General features: G+C 45.9%; 3 protein-coding genes across 3 annotated transcripts; 1 reads left to right on the top strand and 2 right to left on the bottom strand.

The window, feature by feature from the left end:
* Positions 1-501: 501 nt before the first annotated feature.
* Positions 502-4,002, top strand: LOC124675757 (chromatin-remodeling complex subunit ies6-like). The gene is made up of 3 exons (XM_047211835.1): positions 502-826; positions 1,528-1,595; positions 3,554-4,002. The coding sequence occupies exons 1-3, from the start codon at positions 652-654 to the stop codon at positions 3,683-3,685; spliced, it is 375 nt and encodes a 124-aa protein (XP_047067791.1). The 5' UTR covers positions 502-651; the 3' UTR covers positions 3,686-4,002.
* A 756-nt stretch (positions 4,003-4,758) lies between these two features.
* Positions 4,759-6,174, bottom strand: LOC124675755 (chlorophyllase-2-like). The gene is made up of 3 exons (XM_047211832.1): positions 5,847-6,174; positions 5,633-5,758; positions 4,759-5,517 (listed from the first exon to the last, which is right to left on the bottom strand). Exons 1-3 carry the CDS (start codon positions 6,159-6,161, stop codon positions 4,960-4,962), a joined length of 999 nt encoding a protein of 332 aa, XP_047067788.1. The 5' UTR covers positions 6,162-6,174; the 3' UTR covers positions 4,759-4,959.
* A 4,980-nt stretch (positions 6,175-11,154) lies between these two features.
* Positions 11,155-13,623, bottom strand: LOC124673349. The gene is made up of 2 exons (XM_047209444.1): positions 12,484-13,623; positions 11,155-11,597 (listed from the first exon to the last, which is right to left on the bottom strand). Exon 1 carries the CDS (start codon positions 13,621-13,623, stop codon positions 12,508-12,510), a length of 1,116 nt encoding a protein of 371 aa, XP_047065400.1. The 3' UTR covers positions 11,155-11,597; positions 12,484-12,507.
* Positions 13,624-14,413: the final 790 nt, after the last annotated feature.

Genomic DNA, 14,413 nt, shown 5'->3' on the forward strand with positions numbered 1-14,413 from the left:
TATGTGAAGGAATACGTGGATCCACTTCATAGTAAATTCTCAACAAACGGTGGCAAGTTGAGGACAGGTTAAATGTGGAGAAGAGCTTCGTATATATACTACTACTGGGGTACCTATTAGAGCTACAGGATAGTCATAACTTTGGTGAACCTAACTAATTTTATCATGATCTTCAGGACAATCAGTATAGCAAGGACAGTCATAAAACTTCTATGCTCAACCAACTGAAGAAACAAATTGAAAGACTATAATTTTCACGTACTGTGCTCAAGAGTTTATTTCAATTTCAACACTGTCTAATTCTGACATGGTGACGCTGCCGCATTTAATTTTTGTGGCACATTGAACCGAAATTTGAAACAAAATCAGTAGACTTACGGATGTTTTTTACATAATTTGCTATTTTCTTAACAAAAAATATCCTCCTTTATGGATATTTTTCATAGCAGAGATTACTAAACAAGTAAAGCACAACACACAATTTTGTTTTTTCTCCTTTCTCCAAACTCCGACCACCGCCGCCGGGTCCTCCTCCTGACTTCTCGGAGCCTCTCGCCGCCGCCCCTCTTCTCCCTCCACCGGTGACTGAAGCAGGTGCTGGACGCTAGTCGGGGCCCCTCCTAGTCGTGAAATCGAAGCGGGAGGAGGATTATGGAGCCGGACATACAGAGGAACGAGATGCTGCTGGCGCCGACGATGGCGTTCAAGAAGGTGCAGATGGCGGACAAGTACCCCAAGGGCCAGTCCCGTGGCCGCCAGTGGAAGCACCTCCGCTTCCTCCTCCAGGCCGCCGACGCCACCTCGCTCCCCCCGGACCGCCCCAACTGTGAGTGAGCGCCTTGATACCTTTCCGCTGCTGAATTTCTCAGTTGTATCTGCAAATCAAGTGGAGTCGTAGATTTTAGGCCTTCCTCTGCTGCGCTTCTTGGTTAGCGGACAAGTACGATTGTAGTTTGTTTAGGTGTTTCAAGAGAATTTATGATCCACTTCAGCCCTATAAACTTGTGGTGGCTCCAGATTGAGAATTGGTGCTATATGATAGAAGAATCTTTTGACCAACAGCCCTTTGAGATTGTGCATTGTGCCTTTTTTTGGGTCCTAACACATAGCAGCAATTGGAACTTCTTATGCTATTACAAAGTACATACTTAGAGTTTAGCTTAGGCCTTGGATGCAATAACTTCTGCCTAAATCTTCATCGTTTACGTTTTCCATTTTCGGGGTGTAATTCTGTTGGATAAAAGTTGGTTCTGCACTTGTGCTTGATTGAATGCCATGCTGTAAAATTAATAGGCTGCTGGCTTTTGCTTAGTTTTCTCTTCTCCTGTAACAATTAGCTGTCTTGCTAAGATGATTAGACAGCTCCTATCTGAACTTGTTTATCTCCTTACGAGGATAAGGCTGGATAGTATAAAAATAACTGATATTAGTTAAATTATGTTACTGATGTGTCGAATTGGTCGACATGTGTAGTTTTTAGAGCAAAGTCTGGTAAATACAATGTTCATAGTATTGTGTTTGATGCAGATCTAAATATTCAGTCGCCGCCATCCATTTATCCACCGAAGAGATACTGTGACGTAACAGGTTTTGAGGTAAGTTTCAACCCTGTACTGAACTTCTCATGTTTATATACATACCCTGTAGTGTTTCTAAACAATAATTTTAAAAATCAAAGATATTTATATTCGAAATAGATCATAATGCTGTGTTTTATGTTTACTTGTAATGCTAAACTGCGTGTGTGTACGCAAAAGTGCATGTGTACCTTACAAAAAATCCCAGAGAATCAAAATTTCTGCCGTCCTTAACACGGCCTATAAGTTCAAAGGGATAAGCTGGCACTTTGATTTAGTTATGTTGTTTGCCCAATACCTGGCTTATAAGAAAACTCAGCAAGTTTTTAGAGGCTGGTTCAGTACCAGTAGGAATCAACAAAACATAATATTTGTGCTTGAGACTGTCCAATGTCCATGATGGTATTTCTATATATCTTATTTGTGCTTTCAAAAAACATTTAATTCAGGGTTCTTCACTGGCTTTACTTATCTTGTATAAATGAACCAAGAGCACACTTTTTGAAAGTACGGCAGATGGATTATTGACAAGATAAGTTTATGTGAGCAATCTATCATTTCATTTTGTGGGATCAAGTTTTGCGTAGGTTGGAACGAAATAACAGTAGTCAGTTTATTTCTGATTACTGAAACTTGACTGTATATGGTGAATTTCAAGTACTGTAAAAATACTGCCAAATAATGTGAAAGGTGGGTTGCAGTATATACGGTCCATCGGAAGCTCCAAGCAGACATTGTTCTAGCCGGCTTACGCCAATTTTATTGTTTCTGTTCATGAGAGTTTACTCCAGTTTTCCTTATTGACTGTACCTTTTTTGCAATGTTTCTGAGATTTTATTGTGTTCTGGCTACTTTAAATTTTGTGTATGTACATATATCCATGTGGCAGGGCTAATATAATGTCAGTTTAATATAATACTGTTACAACCTTTTAGTCCTTGTTTGGCAGGGGTGTAGTTTAGGTCCCAAGGGGATTGGGGATGTCTGGGGATTTGGTGAATCCCCCATCCTCATCCAATCCCCTCTCCCATGCCCACTCCCCTAAATCCCCTTTCTATAAAAGATTGTTTGGTAATCAGGGATTAATTTATGGAAATATTCTTATGTAATCATGCATTAAAAAATCAATCAGCCTCCTGATACAGTGGAGAAATCTGGATTTTAAGATGAGCATATATTGAATTTTAGCTGGATGCATGGTTTAGAGAGTATCATCAAAACATGAATAGGCAGGAATCCATCACAGCAGCTACCAATTGATCCGGAAAGCAAAACAAATTCTCTATACCAGGGAACGAGACATCATTCAATAGGCAAGAGTACCATACTTTATGTACACCCTTTAAGTTATTTACAACTTAGTATTACGAAGGATCACAAACTTTGTGGGACATCTCCAACTATAATCTGTTAGTAATCCATGTACAACTTGAACATTACTTTGCTGACATCTGTATCAATAGTTCACGTTGCCCCCTCCCCAACCCCATGCCGATGTTACCTAAATAAATAAACCAGTCAAAATGTTGTAACAACCTTATTGGTCAAACTCGGGCATTGGATTGGAGATAGGGAAAGCAGCCCTAGCGTCGATTTTGTTTTAAGATTGTATCTAGATGATGTAGGTGTTTGCATGAAATAGAAACATACTACCTCCATCTAGCCTACCAAAACATCTTATGTTTTTGTACAGGGGAAGTAGCATATATAACTAACAAAAACATCTAGGTTGCTAAATTTTTTGTTCCTAGTAAGTATGACCAAAGATGATGTATCTCATCAACCAATTCAAGTACTGTGGTTTGTATGACTTATCTATTGCTACATACATGCCATCGCTGATATTAGATTTTCAGCAGCACAGGATGAACTGTGTCGTGTATGACTTATCTATTGCTACATACATACATGCCGTTTTCATTGTCCAATATGGAGTACTTGCAAGTCTGATCTGTTAACCTGTAAATCTCATGTAGGCACCATACGTAGATCCCAGGACCAAGCTGCGCTATGCTGATCCAGAGGTGTTCAAGCAAATAAGAAATCTTCCAGATGAATATGTCCAAAGATATCTGGCCGTGAGAAATGCAGCAGTTGTTCTACGATAAGAAACTCCCGCACTACTGTCCCTATTCTACTAGCAAGTATCCCGCTCTGTAATCAGAATGGAGTTTCTTCCCCTCCTAATTGCACTGCTGGCTTATATGAGCATTCTGAAACGTAGACCTAGGGTACTGAAACCTTTGATCATTTCGAAGAGATGTTGAGTCACCATTTATTGTCATTGTTGTGCCTTACCAGCTTGGAAACGCTCTGTCCTGTTATTTCTGTTAATATTCTGATAGTTGATGGTCAAGTATGTTCTGAATGAGCATGGATATTGGCACTGTTGCAAGTTGCAACCTGCGAAGATTTATCCTAAAAAGGCTTCTCAGTTGTTGATGCAGTTCAACTGCTGCTTGTTATTGCTTTACAGACGCGGTCGCACTAGGCAGACTACCATTGAACTTCACTGCCTGGAAACAGCATGCTGAAAAAGCACGGGATATAGGGTACCAGAAAATGCATACTGAAGACAACTGGCTGTCAAAAAATGAATCGTGCCCAAATGTTTCCACCGCCGTGGAGTTGAAGGTTCTTGAGTCATTCCTCCGGTGCCATACCAGTTAAAACTTAAAAGTGGCCGGCATAGGAATGATGTTTTAGCACATGGGAGCATATGCTCCCTTTATTTTAAAATGCATATTACACATATTTTAAAATTTTAGAAAAAATGAAAACAAAAAATCCGCGCTGACAAAGTCGTTTCACGAAGAACCGACTTATTGTGTGGCGTGTGTAAAATAGACAAAATTCAATGCTAAAAATTAGGTTTTTTAAAAGATAAATTTTCTCTTTTCTACGTAGACCACCAAAAATACTGGTTCCTCGGAGATGTACATGTAGAATTTTCCGTTAACTTTTTTCGATATTCCGAAATATAATTTTTTGGTAGAGCCGAATTGAATTTTTGCCGGCATTGTATATTGAGCTATGGATCGATCTATTTCTAATAAAGATTTTACTACTCCTTCTGATTTATATTAGTTGATGCTAAAATAGATATTTCTATACCTAAAATATGTCTAAATACATCTATGTTAGCATCAAGTAATATAAATCCGAAGGAGTACTAGTTTATCCTACTCCATTATTAGTTGTCTCACACTGTCCATTAAACTTACCATGGCAACCATGGATCCTAGTCATTGCTATCTATGAACCGATCTGTTTCCAACAAAGATTTTACAGTCCCTCATCACCTTATTAAGATCCTACTTACTACCAGTTTATCCTACGTACTCCATTATTAGCTGTCCCTCATACTGTCCACTAAACTTACTTAAGCAGGCAACATGACACCATGGATCCTAGTCCCTGCATCCCGGAACTCAACGGCGGACAGCACCACGGGGGCCACCTCCGGCCGCTCCCTGATGCCGTCGAGCCACTCTGGCCGGCCCTCCACCCATTTCTCGAGGAACGCCACCATGGCCCCGCCGACGAACCGCCTCATGGGCGCCCTGGCCCCGCCGCTCTTGCACAGGCCCTTGGCGCCGCCCGTCACGTCGTCCATCATGTCGGTGTGCCCGTAGTCCCTGGCCACGAGGTGGCACGCCGGCGCCGCGCACTCGCGGTAGAACTCGGCGTGGCTCACGCCCAGCGGCGCGCACGGCGGGCGCAGGGCGCCGAGGCCCGTGCCGATGACCATGACCGGCCCCGGGACGCGCAGCGAGGTTTCTCTGTACGTGAGGATGGGCGGGGGCGTCTGCCTGCCGGGGGCCATGCCGTCCACGGGGTCGACGGCGATGAGGGCTGCGAGAGGCAGGGAGGTCCTGGCGTGGCCCAGCGCGAGCGCGAATGCCACTTTGCCACCGCGGCTGTGCCCGGAAATGGACACCTGGTAATGGAATCGTTAGTACTCACTACTTCTTAGTTCTTACTAAGTTCTTAATAGTGTCTGCCTCGCTGAATTATGGGTACAGAGGAATCGCTCGATTGCATGGGCAACTTACAGCGGTCAGGTTGGGGCGAACGTTGGGCGGGAGCGAGGAGGACAGGCCGCCGTCGGCGAGCCAGTCTATGACGGCGGCCGCTGAGCTTATCTCTCCGGTGGTGTCGGGCCCGGAGAACGTGTAGAGCTGCAATTAATTCGCTGGCTTGAGCTTGAGAAGAAAGTTCATCGCCACGATGATGCTGAAATTAGCATGGTTTTTCGAGAGTACGTACCTGAGGAGCGACGACGATGAAGCCATGGGAGGCGACATGCTGGAGCAGCTGGGAGTAGAAGTAGTTATTGGCGAGGTAGCCGTGCAAGAACACAACCACGGGGTACTCCCCTGCATCGGACGGTGCGGCAATCAGAAGCGGCTTTGGTGGGCCGGCTACGCTGGCTGGAGAGCACCTCGAGGTCTTGGCCTCCTGGACCTGGGAAAGGCTGGTGCCATGGCGTCCATGGTCGAACACGTCTCCTGCAGACGCCATGGTGAGGAGCAGCAGACAGTAGAAGTATGCTAAGGCAGTGAATCTTGCAGAGGCGGCCATGTTAACCGGGAGGTTGTGGCCTTGTGGGGAGTAGGAGTGCCTGTGGCTACTTAACGGCCGTGTGTTCTGGTGCTCCTTATCTCCACGATTATGGAAAAAATATCCGATGCAGTTGCCTTTGGACTCTGGTCCGGCCAGTGTCTGTCCTTCGCATGCACCATGCTCTTGCCTTGCGTTTAGACATACTGCATTTCCATCTTTTGACTGATCTCAGAGCACCTCTAGCAGATAAAAAAGCTAGCTAGCTCAGGGGACTAACTCGAACCTGTGTCGCTCTCACATGCGCTGCTCGCCTGCTTCGTCTGGAATCCACTTGAACATGGCACGGATTTGGCCGGAATCGAAGCTCGGTGGCACGATATTCAAACATCCGTGCATGATTTTGAGGCGGCGTGGGAGGAGGAGAGATGGGTAATTTGGCCATGTATAGTGCCCTCGAATCTGTATATATAGCGTTTATGAGTGTGAATTCTGGAGGCATTGTAAATTCTTTCACGTGAAGCCGGCCAGCCTGAGAGCGTTTGTGGCCGATGCCTTACCTGGTAATGCATGGACGCACATGATCAAAGAAATTCCATCAGTCCAAGCGCTAGTGGAATATATGGATCTTTAGGAGGCAGTAAATAACATGCAGATTAACGAGGACTTACCCAATGCGATCAGCTGGCGCCTGACATCCAATGCAGCATATTCAGCGAAGTTAGAGCATCTCCAACAGAGATCGAAAAAATAAACGCAAGTTCTGACGAAATTAGCTCCAGCGCAGAATAGAACATGTAAAAATGAAACTAAAAACAGGAATTCGAATTGGCGCGGATAATTTTAGGCGATGATCATCGGCATCGGGCTCCTAAAGATACCTTGCTCGGAACCCGTGCCCCACCATCGCCGCCGCTTGAGCCCAGCCTCGACGCCGTGCGCGCCCACCCTCGGCGCCGTGCAACCTACGCATACGCCTCCTACTTCCACAGCGAGCGGCCGCACGTAGGGCCCGATGCATGCGCCGCTGACGACGAGCCTTGGGAGATTGAACATCGGCGAGTATATGTCAGACAGTGCGCGACATCGGTGCTTATGCGGCTCATCTCTGGTGGCCATGCCGGCACCCCTGGTGGCGACCATGGACGCGTGTTCAGCACCCGTAGCAACTCGTCGAACGCGCCCATGCTACGATGCCGCCGCCGCCGCGCCGCCTATGTCCCTGAACCTGAGCGCCGGGAGCACTCGACCACGGCGAGCGCTCCCGGCGCTCAGGTTCAGGGACATAGGCGGTGCTTCAGATATAGGTTGATCAAATTCATGTCATTTATTCATGAGTAAAATACATGGGTAGTACTTACATAATATGCATCACCGAGGCCCTCGCTGCGCCATACCCCCAAAATTCGCCTTCGTCAACACAATATATGCACACCACTCCACCACTTACCACCACCATCCAGCAGTTGCTCCAATATGTAGAACGACGTAGAAAGCGCCGCCATCATTCGATTCAGGATACCTAGATCTAGGTTTCCCCTAGAGCAGCACGAACTAGTAGGTAGATGTTGGCTGCGACAATGATGCCTTCATCAAGGTAACGACACAACGTGTCGCCATAGCGCGCCATAACCGAAGTTGGGAATAGGTTTCACCGGCAGCCACGCCTCCCCAACTCGTTCCAAACTGGCCGACCGCATCTAGTGAAGGAGGAAACCACCACCGCCGTGCCCAGAGCTGCTGCCCCAAACATCATTGTGATGCGCAAGTAGCGTTGGGTACCTTCGCGTATAGCTGGCGGAGCATCAACTAGAGTAACCGCATGGACGTCCTCCACACACCAAAGCCCATCTGGGCAGGGACGGATTCAAGGGGGGGGGACGAGCAGGGGCTACGCCTCCCCTATGCTCAAGATTTTCCTAGTAATACAAGCCATGGCAGCTCCTTTATCACGGTACTTTAGCAAGTTCAGCCCCCCTCAATCAAATCACATGCACAACTGGCCCCCCTTGATGTGAGTTCCTGGCTTCGTCCCTGCATCTGGGGTCAGATCGAGCCAAGCCTCCGTGCCAACTCTGCCCACTAACGCCGCTGCCTGCTGTCGACGCAACCATGTCGTGGTCGCCGTCACCCGATCTCACTTCCGCTGAAGACGAGGAGCGAACGACACCGCCGCCGCCGTGCCATGTGGAATTTGCCAGACGACGCCCAAGCGCCGACGGCGGGAGGGATTGTGCAGTGTGAGGAGGGCTAGGGGAGGATGCAGCGTACGCCCGGCACGTCGTCACCATGCGGAGGAGCACAATGATATTCTAATATAATTGTATTTTCTTTTTATATCTGGCCTAACCCAACTTGCTAGGAAAAAAGTTTTGCTGTTGTGGTTGTTGTTGTTGTTTGCAAGAACTACCCATAATACTAACAGAGAGAACTACATCAAGATATGGAAAGCATCAGAATCCTTAAATACTTTAACGTTCTGAAAACCAATTGTTAAATCTGTTCTTAGTCTGCGATAGTGTGTCATTTCTCGCTGAACATGGGTAATGTCATTGTTGCATTTTCAGCCAGCAAATGGAATGACGTCCTGGTGGTCCATACAAGTTCAACCACCTTATGAAATTTGGGTCCAGCATTTGGCATGTCAATAAATCTGGCAAACTCATATATTAAGGACCAATCTGATTGCAAAATAGTGTGTTGTGCTTTACTTATTTAGTAATCTCTACTATGAAAATATCCATAAAGGTGGATAATTTTTGTTATAAAGTAGTAAAGCATGTAAAAAATATCCATAATTCTCCAAGATTTTGTTTTTCAAATTTCGGTTCAGTGTGCCACAAAAATTAAATGTGGTAGCGTCACCATATCAGAAATACACAGTGTTGGAACGGAAATAAACTCTTGAGTGCACCACGTGAAAATTATAGTCTTTCAATTTGTTTCTTCAGTAGGCTGCGGTTTCACTTCTGCCGGTTGGTTGAGCATAGAAGTTTTATGACTGTCCTTGCTATACTGATTGTCCTGAAGATCATGATAAAATTAGTTAGTTTCATCAAAGTTATGACTATCCCCTGTAGCTCTAATAGGTACCCTAGTAGTATATATACTAAGCTCTTCTCCAAATTTAACCCTGTCCTCAACTTGCCACCGTTTGTTCAGAATTTACTATGAAGTGGGTCCACGTATTCCTTCACATATTACACAGAGTATGAGATATTGGAGTACCCCAAAATATAGCTTTTGTTGTGGAATTGCGTGCTAGGTAGGTTCAGGGAGATGGGCACGGCTGTCTAGCAACAACACTGCAAAAGTATGCTCGGATGCGGCGGACCTCCAATTTATGCTTGCGAATGAGATGGCCAACAGCCTGGCTGATGATCATCCTCAGGACTTGGGATGCAAGGGGAAGTCTTAGTGGCGTGCCCGCAAAGAGCCGCACTGGGTGCATCAACTTGTGTATCTTTCACTGCCCTTGGCATCTACATGGGCTTCTCGGCTCTCCCCACAGGCTTCGCGGTCTCGTTGGGTATGCAAAATACAAGCCATTATCAGCCAATGCTAGCGTCGTTTGCTGACAGCCTACCATGTTCAACATGAGATAGTTTAGTCGGTTAGATGCGGGATACCATAGACGACTAGAGGAAGGGCAAGGAAAATATCACAAGCTTAGTGACATATGTTGGAGATAGTGCCCTATAGGCAAATAATAAAGAGTATTTACATCTATTTCATATTTATTGCATTGGCTTTATTGTGCACCAAAGTGATACTCCATAAGAGGGTTCAGTGGAATTAGATATTGATTGTTATTATTCTATTAATAATGTATTTTCATCTAATTGATACTTGCACAAATTTTGATGTTCAGTGCTTTAACTTAAGTTTGAACAGTTAGATTCCAGAAATACAAAGTTAACGGGCTAAGTTCAAGTTTGCTAGGTTCAGACGTTCAATCATATCTGTAACATGGCGTCAAATGAGATATCCTCTGTTTTCTCCGAAAAATAAAAATCCTCTTAAACAGGAGGACAGAAACCAGACATGTATTTTGAGCCCAAAATGCTGCAATAATATTATTTCTACGTGATTAACAACCATGTTACAGCTTCACATGTCCAATTAAGTCGTTTCTAAGGTATCGATTTTTTTTCTATGTACACAAGCGTGAGGGGTAAGAGCGTACTTCTGTGATATCACTGATCAATGTGTGCCGGCATCTGGTAAAAGTGTAAAACCATCTCTAATAAGTTTTTTATACGTTTGTGATAGCCATCATGTACTAGCCAGTGTGGGAAGATGCCCTCACGTAGCGAGAAGATACCCTCGGGTAGCCCCGTCCATTGTTTACGCTCTTGAGGGGCATAGCTCGTTCAAAATGAGCTCCGGACCATGTTCTGCACTTTGTTTGGTAGCCTGTAAAGCTTTTTTCTACACCTGGTGGATAACTATCCCCTTTTATTTGATATAGGTTGCACACACCCGATATTAACTCGGCTGATGCAAAACACTCATGTTTGGTTGCACATATGAGAGTGTAGTTTTTTCACCCACGTATAGGGGTCTTGGTCTTATCTCCTCCCTTGATTTTTGCTCTCCGCATGCGCCGCTCGCCTGGAATCCAATGGAACATGGCACAGATTTGGCCGGAATCGAGGCTCGGTGGCATGATATTCAAACAGCCGTGCATGATTTTGAGGCCGCGTGGGAGGAGAGATGGGTCCGTGGATACAGATGTGATCGGCGGATCAAACCTAACCAACTGCCAGACTTTTACAATTTTAACATGTTTTACAAATTTTAACTTGTTTTGCAGGATCTGCTAGAGATGCTCTTATGTTTACATGCCAGGCTCAAGCCAACGCTACTTAAAAAACGGTAGCATCAGATCTTCACCGCTACAGTTGGCTATTGTAAGATTATGACATTGAGCTGACCACAAAGTATAAATCATAACGAAGCTGAAACAAATTATCTAAGATGCAATCAGAAACATTACAATAGGGTAGTATTATTATTTTATCCTTGGAGTGAATCAAAATCATCCCGATAGTCTCTATAAAAGGATGTCTTAGCTTTGTCTAAATTTGTATATATCTACACCCTAAAATATGTCTAGATACATGCATATTTTGACAAAGTTGAGACGTCCTTCTATAGACAACGGTAGTACGGAGTATTATTTTTTTATCCTTGAAGGTGAATCAAAATTATCCCGGTAGTAAAACTTGTGAAAATAATAGTTCCAACAATCTCAACTGAATCATGGCCCTTCGTTGCATCAAAACACAACAATATGCAACAACTCCACTTCGGCTTCACAACAGGGTGCTGTCGACATCGGCTACAGCTAACCGCACTGGGAAGCCTCTGGTTCACTTATTTCTCCAATCCAATATTAGCAGGGAAACAGAAAAACTAAGCACATTGCAAGGAGACTTTCATCCAAATCAGGTTCTGCAGGAACAACAAAAAGACCACATAAGTTCTACAAATATAGATCAGTAAAATAAAACTCCAAGCAAACATCACTAAAAGAAAAGGTATGATGAATATACATCTGTTGCATTTAGGCCGTTAGAAAACACTCCACACTTCAGGGAGACAATAGAAATAAAATAGTGCAGAAATGCCTCTTTTTTTTTTAACAAAGGGAGGCGTCGGAGACGCCAAATTTCATTCAGCTCACAACCAGTTTAAAACAGTTTACAACATGGATTGTAGTCCCTCGAAGGTCATGAAAAGCTGAAGCAAAGGGACAAATTGCTAATGCATGAGCTGAATTTGAACAGCTAAAGATAGGCAATGACTAAGATTGCGTAATTGCCTGTTGTGCACAAATGCCTTGTTTAGGTTATATGGAGCAGAAGGTGAAATGGATCGAACAATAATTGCTACAGGTGAACTCAATACAGAGAAGACATGCAAGACAAATTTGTCATGGTCCTGAAACAATAAGTCATTCCGAGAACCTTCAAATAAGATCATGGTAGGCTGCATTGTTTGTATCCACAATCCTATGTCCTGACATGCAAAAAATGTTGTTTTTTACACTAACTATATGTTTGAGATTTCAGGTGGTAGCTTTATCTATTTTTTTCCTTGAAAAAGTACAAATGACAGAACTTGGGCACTGTTACAGCCGAGCCAAAAATTGGCTGTTGTGCCTGCAAATTACAAACCTAGAATATTCTTGACAGAAACCATGATATCTATTCAATTCAGACAATAATAACATTCAAACAAACTATGCATTTTGCTATTTAAGGGATGAAAAACTACTCCTACATGTTTTGCAAGTTGCGATGAACACCTTTTATCAAGGCAAGCGAATGATCATTACCTTTGTGAGCGATTCCGCCTAACCTCAGTTGCAGAACAAGCTTGGAAGCACCCAAACCTGTGGTCTTGTGAAACCAACCCCTGGTTCGCCCGGATATTTTGCTGTGAAGCATTTACAGGTCCCATCGATCATAGAATACTCGCTCCAGCCCCCAGCCCATGGCAACGATCCGTACACGCAGTCTCCGCGGATCCCTGGAACATCTGGACCAATGCACGCGGCGAAGTCGTCGAAGCCAATGAAGAGCGTCCGTCCTCCGAGGCTCGTCGCCGCCGCCCACATCAACTCGTCGGCGTCCCACCGGAAAATCTTGTAGGCGGGGTCGATGGATCCCACCTTGAAGATAAGCAGGACCTCGCCGCCGCAGTCCCCCAGCAGCGGGGCGCCTTTGGTCTCCTGCATAGCCAGTAGGACCTGCGGGTCGAACTCGCCCCCATGGTGCCATATATCCAAAGAGGAGGAACTGTCCTTGGAGGGCGAAGCCGACACGAGGCCGCAGGTGGGGAGGAACCCGTAGAGGACGCCGTTGACGATGTGCCAGTCCTGGATCTCGTGCTCGCCGCCGTAGGACGCGACGGTCCACTGGGGGCTCGTCCAGGGGCTGCAGCACTGGACGTCGGTGCGGCCTGTGGCGGGGGCGAAGAGGTGGCCGCCGGTGAGGATGACGCGGTCGTGCGGCAGCGGGGGCTTGGGCAGGCGGGCCTGCGCGCCGTAGAGCAGGTGGGTGACGATGATCTCGCCGGCGGCGGCGGCGTCGACGGCGACGACCTGGGCGCCGTCGGAGGTGAGGACGCCGCCGGTGCGCGCGAAGGGGAGGCGGGCGCGGAAGCGGTGGAGGCGGCGGTCGGGGACGTGGAAGAGGGCGAGCGAGAAGGAGGGGCAGCCGGGCTCGAGGAGGTTGAAGAGGGGCAGCGAGTGGGAGGTGGCGGAGTGGGGCACGAGGAGGCACGGCGGCTGCGCGGCGAGGAGGTCCCGGCTGAGCGGCAGCGCGGCGCGGTAGGCGCGGCAGCCGCCGCGGAGGGCGAAGATGTCGTTGAGGTTCGTCAGGTGCTTGGCGATGTCGGGGATCAGCTCCGCCGGGATGTACGGCCCGTCGGCGGCGGCGGCGGGCGGATCCGGGCAGCCGTTGGGCGTCGCCATCGGAATTCCTCACTCCGTGGCCGCGATTAGCAGAGGAAATTTATTTGGGGGCCAAGGGAATGGCGAGATTAGGGCGGCGGAGTCCATGGAGTGGGTGACACGGTCAAAGCCCACAAAGGGTTCTTTTTGGTAAGGAAGCTTCTACAGCCCAATGGGTGTGTTTGATTTAGGCCCATCAAAGTATTTGCTAGCCAAACTTTTCTCTCTCAAAAAAAAAAAGAACTTGCCAAATTATTTCATTGCAGAATATATTCCGTTTTTATGCAACACCAAAGTGTTAAACCTAATGTTTGAACTCTGGTGGGCTCGGAGTGTTATTTTTCTTTCACCATCTAACCTCAGGTTTATTCTTGGTCAAACTTTTAGTTAGAGCTTATTTGGCTCATATTATTTAAGGCTAGAATCAAAGAATTCACATGTGTTTCCCATAACAACTAGATTGGCTGCCATAAAATGGTATTGGAATTCAATTGCGAGCGTCATAGATTTCATCCCATGTCTAACCTTAGTTTCTACTAGCATCGTGTTATTTTTGTGGATTTGTCAATTAAAATAATATCATCAAATTCATGTCACTTTATTTCATTTTATTTCTACCAAATAAAATAAAATAAATAAAATGATGAATCCGAAGACGCCCCCGAGAGAAAGATGCCAAACTCATTCTAGATCTTTAGATCAAGGCCAACACCATAGGCACCTAGGCGGTGCTCCTGATCAAGCAGGAGGACCTCACCCAAGCCATGGCCCATGGCGGCGTCTCTTCACCAGGTGGTGGATCATGCCGCAA

The sequence above is a fragment of the Lolium rigidum genome, chromosome 7 (genome assembly GCF_022539505.1).
Source record: "Lolium rigidum isolate FL_2022 chromosome 7, APGP_CSIRO_Lrig_0.1, whole genome shotgun sequence".
Lineage (NCBI taxonomy): Eukaryota > Viridiplantae > Streptophyta > Magnoliopsida > Poales > Poaceae > Lolium > Lolium rigidum.